Source organism: Pocillopora damicornis, chromosome 1 (genome assembly GCF_964200805.1).
Source record: "Pocillopora damicornis chromosome 1, jaPocDami1.2, whole genome shotgun sequence".
Classification (NCBI taxonomy): Eukaryota; Metazoa; Cnidaria; class Anthozoa; order Scleractinia; family Pocilloporidae; genus Pocillopora; species Pocillopora damicornis.
In genome coordinates this window covers 25,464,228-25,477,390 of record NC_142670.1, presented here as the reverse complement: position 1 = coordinate 25,477,390, position 13,163 = coordinate 25,464,228, and the positions used below count along the sequence as shown (strand labels likewise).

General features: G+C 39.7%; 1 protein-coding gene across 1 annotated transcript in view; it reads right to left on the bottom strand.

Moving 5' to 3' along the window:
• The window catches only part of LOC113666276 (uncharacterized), a 29,632-nt gene extending 17,175 nt beyond the window's left edge, over window positions 1–12,457 (bottom strand). Inside the window, exons 1-4 of the mRNA XM_089182075.1 lie at window positions 11,566–12,457; window positions 10,874–10,988; window positions 9,536–9,607; window positions 8,683–8,754 (exon numbers count right to left, since the gene is read on the bottom strand). Of these exons, the coding sequence (XP_089038201.1) occupies window positions 8,683–8,754; window positions 9,536–9,607; window positions 10,874–10,988; window positions 11,566–11,803 (497 nt within the window). The 5' untranslated portion in view covers window positions 11,804–12,457. The remainder of the gene's footprint in view (window positions 1–8,682; window positions 8,755–9,535; window positions 9,608–10,873; window positions 10,989–11,565) is intronic.
• Window positions 12,458–13,163: the final 706 nt, after the last annotated feature.

Sequence of the window (13,163 nt, the reverse complement as noted above, 5' to 3'; positions counted from 1 at the left end):
TGTAATCAGTGGGTATACCACTTGAGATCTTCGCTTAATAATTATTCTAACATAAAAAACGTTTACTTTGTTTTATATAGATTGTCGTTTTATCGTAGAATTGAAACTTGCAACGCGTTTTCAAAAGCGATGATCACAACCTCTGGATCAAATGTACAGAGAGAGCCTTGTTGAGAGACTCGAATGAATGACATCGTACCTGCCTGAGTTCCTGGTTGTCTCTCCTCCTTTCTTGTACATTCATCGAAAATAAGCGCTTTTAATGGGCTTTGATTCACACGCTAAGTGGTACGGGTTTCACCGGTGATTACTTTTTTCCTTTAGAGTCTTAAAAACCATTCACATTGAGATAACTTTTTGATGCATTTTTGATGCTGGGATAAATTAGTAACCTGCGTACTTAAAACGCAACCGAACGTTGCTATGATTTGTCACGTAGTGGCTAGAAACTTTGTGATGTTGCTTTATTAATGGTCTCTTCAGTGTTTATCTTAGGCATCACTAACAAACTCATCCTTGTCAGCAGATTAAAAAATCGAGCACGATTGAACGACACAACGAAGCGCCCTTTTCTTCGGGTTGCAAAAAAAGGCCTCTAGTGGCCAGATCTCTCCTCCTCAACCCCCCTTTGTCTTTCTTACCCTGACGTTCTGAAGGGAATTAGGCCCAGAAAAAACCTAACCGAGTGCTTTCATTTTCTTCTACAGCATTTTCTCGTCTTTTGCTTGATGGTTTCATTGAAACTTGGCTCATCATCCACTGACACCTCGCACGCATAGAACGGCAAACTCTTATAGTTGTTTATTTGATGTCGATGCGTAAATAACGCTCTTTAACTCTTTTTCTTTCCCTGAGGTTGCATTTTATCTTTTCTTGCCTCATGAAATCCTTCAAAATCGAACATGGATCGCATTTCAATAACAGGACAGCCAGTGAAGAGTCTGGGTGTTAAGGATACCAAACAAAGACCCAAAAAAATTGCAATCACAGCAATAACAACAATGGTAATGATAACAATAGCATTTCTAATAACAATTATTTATGTATTTTATTTATTGACTTGGCCATACGACACCAATCAAAATAAGTAGATTTTAAAAAAATGACAAACATCGCCAAAAAATGGCAGGGACACCGTAACAGCGAAGCCAATTACAGCGAGCCCAGAATATAAAAGAAAACGAGACGAGAAAATAGGAGGAAAGAAGATATCAATCTATATGCAGGAAGTAATCTTAGAATTTAGTGGACGGACAGTATTACATTTTAAACAAATAGACCTAAAAGTTTTGGGATTATTCGGATCATAAGAGATAAGTAAACGGGCCAAATAGTATATATAGTAAACTATTCCGGTCTAAAATGAGTTCAGAGTTTGGGTTTCAATGTTAATGATTCTGGCTGAGGTGTTCCAAATCCGACAAGTTTTGATGAAAAAGGACTTTTGATAAGTAGTTGCTTTGCAATTTTAGGAACAAATTTGATGGCAGTGTTAGTGTAGTGCGTAGTTCTTACAACATGCTTTACAGGTAATACAGAACCATTCAAAGAGAGAAGGTTATGCGTAGCCTTGTAGAAGAATATCATGTCCAAAATTCGTGCCCATACGTGATGGGTACAAGTTTCAGCGATTGGAGTCGTGTCCTATAATCTGTAGATGTTGAGAATGATAAACGTAAGATGAACTTTGTGGCTCGTCTTTGGATGGACTCTAACTTGGAAATTAGTTCAATGGATTGAGGAGCCCACACTGGGGTGGCATAGATAATACGAGGGCGCACCAGGCCGACGTATAGAGTGCACCTCTCAGGTGTGTTTATGGTGAATTTAGCATTCCTTTGGATGTACCCCAAAGGCTTGTTTGCACGGGCAGCTTACCTGTAAACTTGGTTGTTCCAGGTCAGGTCACTGGATACAAGACACACCTAGATCACGCTCTGACGCTGTAGACTTAATGACGCAGCCGGTAATCTGGTAGCTTGCGGAGATTGAACGTCGTTTCCTTGTAATGGTTTGGACCTTGCATTTGGTCACGTTGAAAGACAATCCGGAGTCAGCAGACCACGCGGAAAGGCTATCAAGGTCCTCCCGGAGAGAGGCACAATCGTCCCTGGACTTTATCCCTTTATAGATTTTTGTATCTTTGCAAACATCTAACCTGGCTGTTTCTTACGGCATTCGGGAGACTGTTCACATAAATAAGGAATAAGGCTGGTCCCAAAATGGACCCTGCGGAGCCCCGGAAGTGACTGGTGAATCACGTGAGAATGCACCAAATTCAGTGACACGTTACCGTCGGCCTATGAGGTAGGAATTAAACCATCATACTAAGTTTCCGCCGAAAGCCGCTTCTTGGAGCTTGTGCAATAAAAGGTCGTGTCTGACCTTGTCGAACGCCTTAGACATGTCGAGGTTAACAGAGTCTATCTGTTTTCCCCTATCCCAAAGTGAGCCGATGATGTCAAGCGATTCGAGCAAGTTGGTTACACTCGATTTGCCACTCTGGAATCCATGTTGCCTGGCAGATATAAGCCCGGACAGTTGTTCCTTGATATTGTTAACAACACAACGTTCCATAACTTTTGGAACGATACCCGAGTAAAGGGATAGGGCGGTAGTTTTCGACGTATGCCTTTTCATTCTTTTTGTGGACAGGCACTGTGTTAGCCAGCTTCCCCTCTCGTAAAGGTGTATTAGACAACACGGTTAAAGACGGAGCGATGATAGAAGCGGTCTCTTTTAGGAGCCTGGCAGGAATCTCATCGGGGCCGGTAGCTTTTTCAGGTTTTAACGCCTCAAGAATTGATTGAACTTGTTGAACAGGCAGGAAAATGTCCGAAATGACGGAGTTTGACGTAGAGTCTTCTGTGAGCAGGATTGAGTTCGCAAGACGACTGTGTTATCTGAAGTCAAGCATTCTCAGCCCATTCCACCGGTTGTGGTGAATATTAAGGGTGTAAATGTTCTGTGTTCAATGTCGAGAACTGTCCTTGAGTACTGTCACTTCTTCTAATTCTCATGCATACTGTAGATATTCTGTGGCTCTAGGCTCTTACAGGACATGGGATTTGGTTGTAAAACCCTGACATCAAAGAATGCCGATCGCTGGTGTTCGCGGTATCCATGTGCAACAATGACCAGCCTTGTGCTTTGTTAGCTCCTCTGTTCAGTTGTTCTTTGTTGATGTCTAGAGGGACGGGTTCGCCTTCAAATCGTTGCATACCACACTTAAGAGTTCAGGGTCCAGGTATCTCAGCTCAGTATTTCGTTATACAAAATCATGGCGTGGTCTAACGTAAAGACTTCCCCGCATACACATGTGGACATGGAGAGGGAATATCATCGACTGGCCAGTCATATTATAGTTTGATAGTATTACGGAACTCCTGTTTAATCTGGCTGATTACAATTGCGTTTCGTTATTGCAGCAACAAGTAAGAGAGTAGAGATATTGCATTTTCTAGTGGCTCTAGTAGATCCTGGTTCTTAGGAGGTAATTAAGTCGACGGATATTTTAAGCCGAAGATGAAGTCAGCACAGCATGCCTGTGCCTCTTGTCTGAGCGAACTTTGCCAATTGAACTACCTCACTCACCCAATCAGACACCTTCTCACTGACGTAAGAGCTCATCGCCGCGACCAGATGTATCTTCGCTTTCATCTTTCTTTGCCTTAAATACTTCTTTCACACTGTCTTTCTTGTTCGGCTTTGCGATAATCCAGCGCTTCTTGCCGTTTGAGAAGTAGCCAAAATCTGGACCCAGGGTACTCAACGTGTCTCACGATCTCTTCATCTCTGTAGTAGAGTCTGTCCAACCCGCATCATCGGCTGTTTCATGTAGACTCGTGATAAGAGGTTGGATCCTTAGAGTACAGAAAGCCATTGCGATAGGATCTCCATGTGTGGTACTTTTTGCACATGATCAGTGACAGGATCTCTCTACCACCAGTGATAAGTTAATAATTGTCTCTACGTCTTAGTCACGAAAGTGCTTACAATGTTTACCTCTGTTTTAATGATTTTGCAATCGTCCCTTTGAGCATCAACAAGCCGCATATAGAAGCTGAGTTAGCATTCCTTTAAAGTAGTTTTCCCATTGATTTCGAGTGGCCTTGTCAACCTTGACCTCTTGAAGTTCTGTAGATGGTTACCGATAAAGGACAAGAGTGGGAAAATTTAAAATAATAACACAAAACTTCTCAATAGTTATATCAAAAATTATAAACAGCGTGTTAAATTAAGCAGGTGCGAACTAGAACGCTATGTTCAGGTTTATAATACCAGGTAGTGTCATGATTTAAAATAAAAATTACGTTTAAAATAATTTGCTTCAGACTTCAAAAGAGATGATTAAAAGAAAACTGGCATGTTGGTCTCCTGATAAAGCTTTATAAAGAAAAATTTTCATGCCCTACAGTCAGTCATATGTACTCTGTGGCTTTGAACTCTCAAGCGGCAGATCAGTGAGGACGTTGGTTTGCAGTCAGTCGTTCGATTGTACTTATGCATGGTCCTGCAAGTAACTTGATGGCTTTGACAACCGTCCAGATCTAATGGTCTGGTCTCCAACACTTGAGGCTTGTAGGCGTTACAGAAAGTGACTGCCAGTTCTTGGTTTTGCCGCTGTGGCTTTGTCTAGTTGTTAGGTCATTGTAGTGTCTGCTAACGGGGGTGGTCGAGGCTCGTCTGGAGTGGCTCGGATGGATGACTGCTGGGGGATCATCTTTTGTATCAGGAAAGCCATCCAAGATGGTGCTTTTTAGCCTCTGTAAAGCTGGGTCACAAAATCTGTCTCTCTGGGTTTCATTGGGTTGGTGATCTGGAACGGAAAGGATGTGGTTGGCACGAGTGCCATCACAGTCCTTCATGAAAGCTCTCGATAGATAGCCGGCCGGCAGCATACCTCTCCTAGGCTTGTAGCTTGTCTCGTAATCATACTGCTGAAGTGGTAACAAGGCACTCTAGCTTCTTGAGTGCTGATGCTAAGGGCTTCTGTATGATAAAGACCAGGGCTTTTTGATCAGTCCGCAAATGTCTTTCTTAACGAACTCATATTGGTGGTTATTCTCCATGCCAAAGACCGGGAACTAAAATTACTTCTCGATCTTAGAATACTTCCTCTCTGCCAACAGGAGTGTCACTGGTTCACCATGCTGCATCAGTAAAAAGTCAAGTCCATTCTTGGACGCGTCTCCTTGGCCCTCTTTTGGGTCACCCTTTTTGAAATACTTGAGTTCTGATGCTTTCTTCAACAGCGTCTTTGATCTCTTCGAAGGCATCTCTCTGATCATGAGTCCAGATCCACTCGCATTCTTGCATGTCAATCTCACTCTACTAAGACTGAAATTTGTTTAGCGCTCAAAAACTGTGTTCGTCTTGCCAAGCAGTAAGTATTCCACGTCTTTAATACTTTATCGATCCTACCTTTCTCTTCCTTAGAGGCAAAGGGCAAACCAGACTGTATATCGAGGGCTTCTGACGCGATATATGTGATGGAAGACACTACTCGATAGATGTCCAGCTTCGAGTGTAAATAGAGGGTAAACTACATGTTTGACAGGTTTGATGGTCTACTAGCTCAAAAACACATGTTTCTACAAGGTCATGATATCACGCACCACAGTCCTACCATTACAAGACCCTCCTACAATTTGGGAGGGAAAACAACAAATCGTGCATAATTTCATGCAAGTCGAGGTTCATACTCTACATTGGATGTTTTTCTCGGTTATAGTACATCACAAACGTATCAAGAAAAGCGGATCAGCTTAAAGTTAAGTAGACTTTGTTTAACGATTAACAATGACCGCATATGGCTACTTTGGAACAATAGCGGAAACAGCTTAAAAATGCATGCGGGATTTTTCAAAATTTCCGATTATCATACCAGCGGCAGATTTAAACCGTCGGCAAAACTGATGATTAGACGAGTCCTCCACGTGGGGGTGATTCTGGTAGATTTTTTAGGATACAAATAGTCACGGTGGGGTGGATGGTGGGCGACTGTAGCTTTCGAATTTGAAGTAAGGAGATGTCACCGTTTTTTCCTTTATATTGCTTAAAACTGGCGAAAGATATACTCAATTAGAGTGTCACTGTGCGATGCAAGGTGATGAGAGCATGTGTAACCTGGTATTAATGTCCGAAGCCTACCACGCCGTTGAATCATGTAGAAGACTATCGTCATTTGCTCGATTGTTTAATGTGCGTATATTTTAATTTCGCGCTACGTGAATGAGATTTCGTTCCTGATGTGCACAAAAAGGTTCATATTCTCCTTCCTCGCACAGCCAAAACTTTCGAAACTTGGTAATACTTCGGCATTTTAGCAAGACAGATGTATCTTTCACGAGTTCGTCGTAAGTGATAATGAATTTGCTAACTGAAACACTCTATTTACCATACAAATGCTAATTGTTTACCGTAGCGTAAATGCATAAGCCCAGCAAAAACTTAACACGCGAAAAAATCACATCCCTTGATTCGTTAAATGCCACCTCGCTTGATTGAGAACAAACATAAAGTCCTAACGTCCGCTTTTTACAAAGGGAATATTTGGAAAACTGTTGATAGCTTTATAATTTTCATAAAAACTTTTTCGTAAAACTATGTAAGTTCAAGCAAGACCTGTCTTTTTTTCTCCGAAAGAGAATATAAAACAAACCAAAAAAAAAAAATTCGCAACTTCTCCATTATAAGACTTGTGAGTAAAATATCACACCCTCGTCTTGCCGTGCGTTTGATTAAAAAAGAGAATAACTCAAAATAGATGTTCTCTCAAAAACTACAGATAATTTCCTCGACATCTTGTGTCATCAACATCGTTGCAAGAATTCTATGCTTTTGTAAAACAGAATCCTCTTCTTAGGTAGACTTGTTGGTTCCAGAAAGTAAGAGCCTCATTAGAAAACAGCTGTGCGCTAGCGCCTGCTCTCTGCGAAAATTTGGAGAAGCTGTTGACAGCTCCTTACTTTTAACAAAGATTGTTAAAATCCGCTGTAAAACTCTGATAGTTTTTAATGAGAGAGACTTACTTTTAAGCAGGACCCGCTTTTTCTGCAAAAGGTAAATAAAAAAACTCGCACCTTCTTCATTGTGAGACTTGTGAGAGAAAAATATCACAACCTCATCTTGCCACGCGTTTGATTGAAAACGAAAATAACTCAAATACATTCTTTCTCAAAAACTAAAAATCATTGCTTTGATCAGTATATCTTGTATCATCAGCATAGTTACACGAATTCGGCGTCTTTGCAGAGAAGGATCCTCGTGTTAGGTAAACATGTTGGTTCTAAAAATGATGAGCGCCTCGTTTGAAAACAGCTGTGCGCCAGAAACAAGGTCTTTCATCGCCTCGAGGCTTTCCAAAGAAAACCGTCACTTTCGATTGTATTTAACACGGATTTTTCGGATTTTCTTTAATTGAGAAATTGAAACTTGCGACCGGTATCTGCACTTGATCACAAGTAGATTTATTGACAATGAAGAAAATCTGACTAATGGGTATATCTCTCGACAGCCTCGCTTAATCAGTATTCTAGCATAAACAACGTTTACCTTTTTTACTCAGATTCTCGTTTTATTGTGGAATCGAAACTTGCAACCCTCATTCAAAAGTGATAATCATACCCTCTGGACAAAATACACAGTGAATAGGACTCTTAGAGAGCCTTATTGAGAGATTCGAATTACTAATATCGTGCCTGAGTTTTCTTTTCATCCATCGAAATCAAGGACGATTGAATGGCACAACGAGACGCACTTCCTATTGGGTAGAAAAAATACGCCACTAATGCCAGTTCCCCCACTCTCCTCTTTTCCTACCTCGACGCTCTAAAGGGAATAAGACTGAGAAGTGCTCGAATGGGTTACTATATATTAATTATTAATGATTAATCCGATTTATTGGGGTAAATAATTACCAAGAAATTGGAAACTACACCCTTCCTGCGTGTAAGATGGATTCAATAGACGACGACGCTTTCCAATGTTTATTCACCGGATGATATTTTATAGAAGCTTTTCTTTGTTTTACTGGGTTTCTTTTCAACCAGACTGGCCAGTCTTTGTGCGAAGAAACCTATCATGGAAAACTTCTTAAGTGCGAAATTTAGGAGTGTAGTAATTGAGAAGGGGAAACTAGGAAGGGGCTTAGGAAAATTTTAAAATTGCTGTAAATAGCTGCTTAGTTCTGATTATATTCTTGCCGAGATGGGATGAATTTGATGCTTTTTTACTAAAGAAAGGCAACAACCTTACAACTAAGTAAGCTGGATGTTGTTATTGGAAATACCAAATAGCTATCTCTCTAACTGGTTGTTTCGTAAGAACATACCAAAATAAATTCAAAGTAGGGTTAACAACATCGTTTTTGTAGATAAAGTTATGTCAGTAAATTTGTATGCTCAGAAATGTTTTTCACTCATTGTTTGACCGCCACAGCTGAGTCATGTCACTGAAGACAACCTAGGTTCTACACTCTACAGCATAAGTTTTCTTGTAAGCAATTTGATTGGTTCATTTACTCTCTGTTTTCACTTTTCATTTTCGGTGCCTCTGTCTGATCAGAACTATGAATGTTTACTGTAAAAAAGTCAGCGTGCTCTGATCTGCTGGTATCTTTCCCAGTGCGCGATAGATTTTAGGCATCTTTTACAAAAAGAAGGATGAGTCCTAACTTACAAGAAGGACAGCTTGGTATTGTTACTGAATATGCCTGATGGTAATTCCTTCAACGGGTTGTTGTTGATTTCCCTGCCAAGAATTGATAGAGGGTGGTGTTCATTGCCATGTATTTGATAATTACGTTAAATTAGAGTGTATATCCGGTGATGCTGTTCTTTCTTGTATGCTTTGATATGCTCAAACAAATCTATGTAATCCATCCTTCTCTATATGAATATAACCTATTTCTTCCTTAACTAGAACGGTAAGTGAGCATGTTCCATTTTGACGTTGACTGTTTTTTTAAATTTTTGGAGACTGTGCCTTAGTTCTTAGATTTGGGAGCTCTATGTAAATTAAGAGCCTGAAGGAGGGGGAGGGGGTATTGGTTAAATACCATGAACATTAAAAAAGCAGAGAGGGGATTTCGTAATCTCTAGCGGGGAGGTTCCCCAAATGAAGAAGATTTTATCGGGTAGTTATTATTGTACGGGTGAGAGTGGTGCTGCGAAGAATTGTGTTCGGAGCCAATTTCCAACGTTTCTATAAGTCCGGCGGAGGTTATCCTAAGGGTTACGTTGATTAAAGAATATTGTCCTTCGCAGGACTACACCCATCCGGACGATTAGGCCACAAGGTCACACGTCAGTCCGTGTCACTGACACAGTGACTAAAGGAATGAGTTCAAGTACACTTGAGGTGTTCAAATAAAGGTTGGCCGGAGCTAGTAATAATTTTTGGGAGCTAGAAAGACTCAACATTATAACTGCAAATAACTGGGAAAGGAGTCCTTTAGTTCACCATTACTCAAATTCCTATCAAGAATCCCTATAAATGAGTCTGACACGGATAGGAAATAGTCTTGGCTTACAGCAATTCCAGCTGGGTATAATTACTGAAGATTCCTTGGGGCAAGTCTCTCAGCTTGTTGTTGCTCAAGTACCTATCAAGATAACGTTAGAAAAGTGTAAAGTACATGCTGAATACAACCGTTACGATAAGAATGACACCTGAACGTTTAATCTCTTCATTATGAAATCTATAAAGAGATACATAAAGAAAGTAACTAATAGATTACTGATATCGTATCTTGAATCGTAGGTTACTCTCGTCAGCCTAATGACCCATCACCACCAGATATTTTGCCACTTTCTGAAGAGTAAGGTTATTAAAAGTAGTGATAGTCCAATTGAGCGGAAAGATAGCCCATCGCCGGGAACTTCATCAAAAGTTTCTGTAGTTTCTTAGTTTCGCTATATCTATTTTTGACCCCTAGCTGGAGAGTATGTCTTTCTCCAAAACACCATACATTGATCTGGCCAGAAACCCTGACCTGTCAATCTGGAGTCAAACACCCACACCAGTGGGCCACTGAGCTTTTCAATGTTAAGAGCAGCACTAGCAATTGGCTTATGCAGTGGTTCCTATGATTGGCGTTCTTTTACTCCCTTTGGTATTGAGCAACTGTTTTATGGTTCAAATTTTATTGATCGAAGAATTTATTCCTTATCTGTAGTCTTCATATAAATAATGTTTTGTATCTGGTCACCAGTGAAAGTGAAAAAGCAGCGCAAACTAAGTTCGTCGCAAAGTTAACAGACAAACAAAACTGAACTGAGTTTATTTTTTTCACTTTTATTTCAGTGACGTATTATTGAACAATTCCAGATCCGTATACTGCAACCTTTGTTGAAATTAAGAGTTAAAACTTAAGTTGAGTTTAGATTCTTCGTAAGCGTGGCTTGACAACTTATTACACTCTTTGATCAACCTAATAAAGCAAATCCCTAATTTCCACTTTGTTATTATACTACACGCTGGGTGTTCGATTCGCACGGTTCAGGACATACGCGTTACTAGTTTTAAGAGAGGATCAACTGAAGTGACTGAATTCCACATGTAAGCCTTATTCTTGAACTTATCTCTCTTAAGATCACACCCTTCCTTGTAGATCCTAGGAGGATATAGCCAATCCAATATAGAACATCGTGCACATTAAGAATTCCCACGACTCGACTACAAGTTATTGTACATTTACATTGTCCTGAGGTTGTCCTAATTGATTTGAGTCTTGCAACAACATGAAAGTAATTCCTTTGAGAATAAGGCCTACATAAGAGGAATTCCTCTAAGAATAGGGCTTTTATTGCAGAAGCATTCCTCCGGGTCAATATTTTCTTGGTGTTTATAACTTTTAAATTACACTCACAATTTTGACATGGCAGGCAGAAATTTCCATGGAATTGAATGAAAGCTTTGTCCACTACAATTCACACTAACGATAGTTTGGTGGAAGACGTCACATTCGCAAGGGTCTGGGCACTCTAAAATGAGGCAAAAAATGTTGGCCGTTAAAATTCATCAACAAAGGCTTCAAATTTGAAAGAGTTAAGTCAGTTGTTTTGGCAACGAAGGATGTTTAATTTTCATAGAACATTACTGTAAAATCACAATTACCAAGATTAGAGTAACGCTTCAGAGTTACGATGTAAATTAACAGATCATGAGTCAAAGATGAAAACCGGAACGAAAACACGAACTTCAGTTACACTGTATGCAGGCGCCAAAATCAACAAACTGTGGCATAGTAACTTCACTTGGAATAGAAATAAGTTTAAGCACATAAATGTGAATTTCCTTTGGTTCTCATCATATACGTCGCTTCCTTCACCAGATAACTATCATACCAATAATTAACATTCAAACCTAAAAACAACATACAAGTTAAATTAAAAAGGACATAGAAAGATTACTTTTGAAAGGTAAAATAAGACTCAACCACCAAAGTAGCTTAAACGTTTTTTTGGGTGGTTAGAATTTTGAGCAAATAAAAAAGTACAGGTTTAGACAATCCAATTATGCAAAGTGCTGATATACATCAACAAAACAATAAAACCTCACCTTCAATTCTGAGGCTGATGTTCCTTCTTAACACTTCTCCATCTCCTCTTGCCTCGCAGCTGTAATTCACGTTGTTTTCCGAAGTTACTTTAAGCTGAAATGTTATGCTGGTACTATTTTGAACAGCGACACCATCTTTTCTCCATACAATGTATGGAGCCGGCGCACCTTTCATTGGGCACCACAGTTTAGAGGTTCTGTTCAAAAATACATACTGCGTCTTTGGAGCTTGGTCCATCGTAGGATTGACTGTATCAGTTTTAAAAAGTAATAATAATAATAATTTCAGGATGATTATGGTGCATGTATTCAGAATACCTTAGAAACAGTATGGACGAGATAATCTTTTCCTTTCGTCTGTCTTTAAAACTAGAATGTGAATGAAGAAAGATGAAAAGGAAAAGAGTCCATTTGTGAAAAGAAAAAAGAAGCCTTGTTTTCAGCGAAAGAAGTAAAGAAATTCGTCGCGGAATGGCGAAATAATCTCATCAAAATGGATAAATCCTCGTAGCTTAGGCAATTTTCGCTGCTCACAGTCGATCAGCAACCATTCATTTTTGCCGCAGCGTGCTTAGGCCGCTTTTTAAGTTGAAAAAAAATAAAAACAAAAAAACAAAAAACTTTGAACTCAAAATTGCCGTTCAGCAGAATTGAACCAAACGTCTGTCACGAGTTACTGTTTAATAGTTACCGCAAATCGTGTTTTTGCAAGGAGCCTCCTGAGATTCTGCAAGACGCTTCTATGTTTCTATTAGGAGTTGGCATTCTAAGTTTTTCAGAGTTTTGACATAACTTGATATGTGGTTACCCAAACGCGTGAACTGTTGGGAAAACATTAGAAGCATAAAACAGTCTACGTCGTTAGCACGCGAATGTGCATTTCTTTGAAGAGTCAATAGGGTATGTAAACTTCACTAATTGCCTTGAAATTTGGTCCGAAGACTGGTAAGATACTAACCTAAAAGACTTTGTTAGGGAATTGCGTTTTTTTCAAAATGGATCTCCCGCAATGGCCTCCGTTGTAACGAAAATCTGTTAAGTTTTCATCGGTAAACTTGACAGATAAATTGCAAAGCCTATAAGAATATCGAAATATCCTCACACGATTTTGAAGACCAACCCCTCAGGATTGAAATTGAGCAGAAATTTTATTGGTGCAGTCAGATGTGATATCGTTCATTTCGAATTGTTGCGCTCTTTTGGTCTAAGATGAGATCGAGCTAAAACTAAATAATTTTTGCCGAATAGTGGATTTCATAATCTTTCGATTAATAAATATTTATTTGTGGTTATGCGTCAAATAGCGCGTTAAAATGTATTTGGGAAGGACACCCGCGAAGGTCTTATTACTTCTACAAATTAAAACGTGAAAGCAAGTTACAATTGATCAATACAATTTGACCTACAATTTGACCTACCTACAGGACTTCGTAATAGACCTCGCTCACCGTAGAGTCACTGTGGCTCAGTGGTAGAGCATCGAGGCGCGGTATCCGGAGGTATGAGATTCGTTTCCTCATGGGGATTCAGAATTTTTTCTTTGTTCCACGCTCGTGACAAGACGAAACACATCTCTCTCTGTTTCTATACCGAGCTAA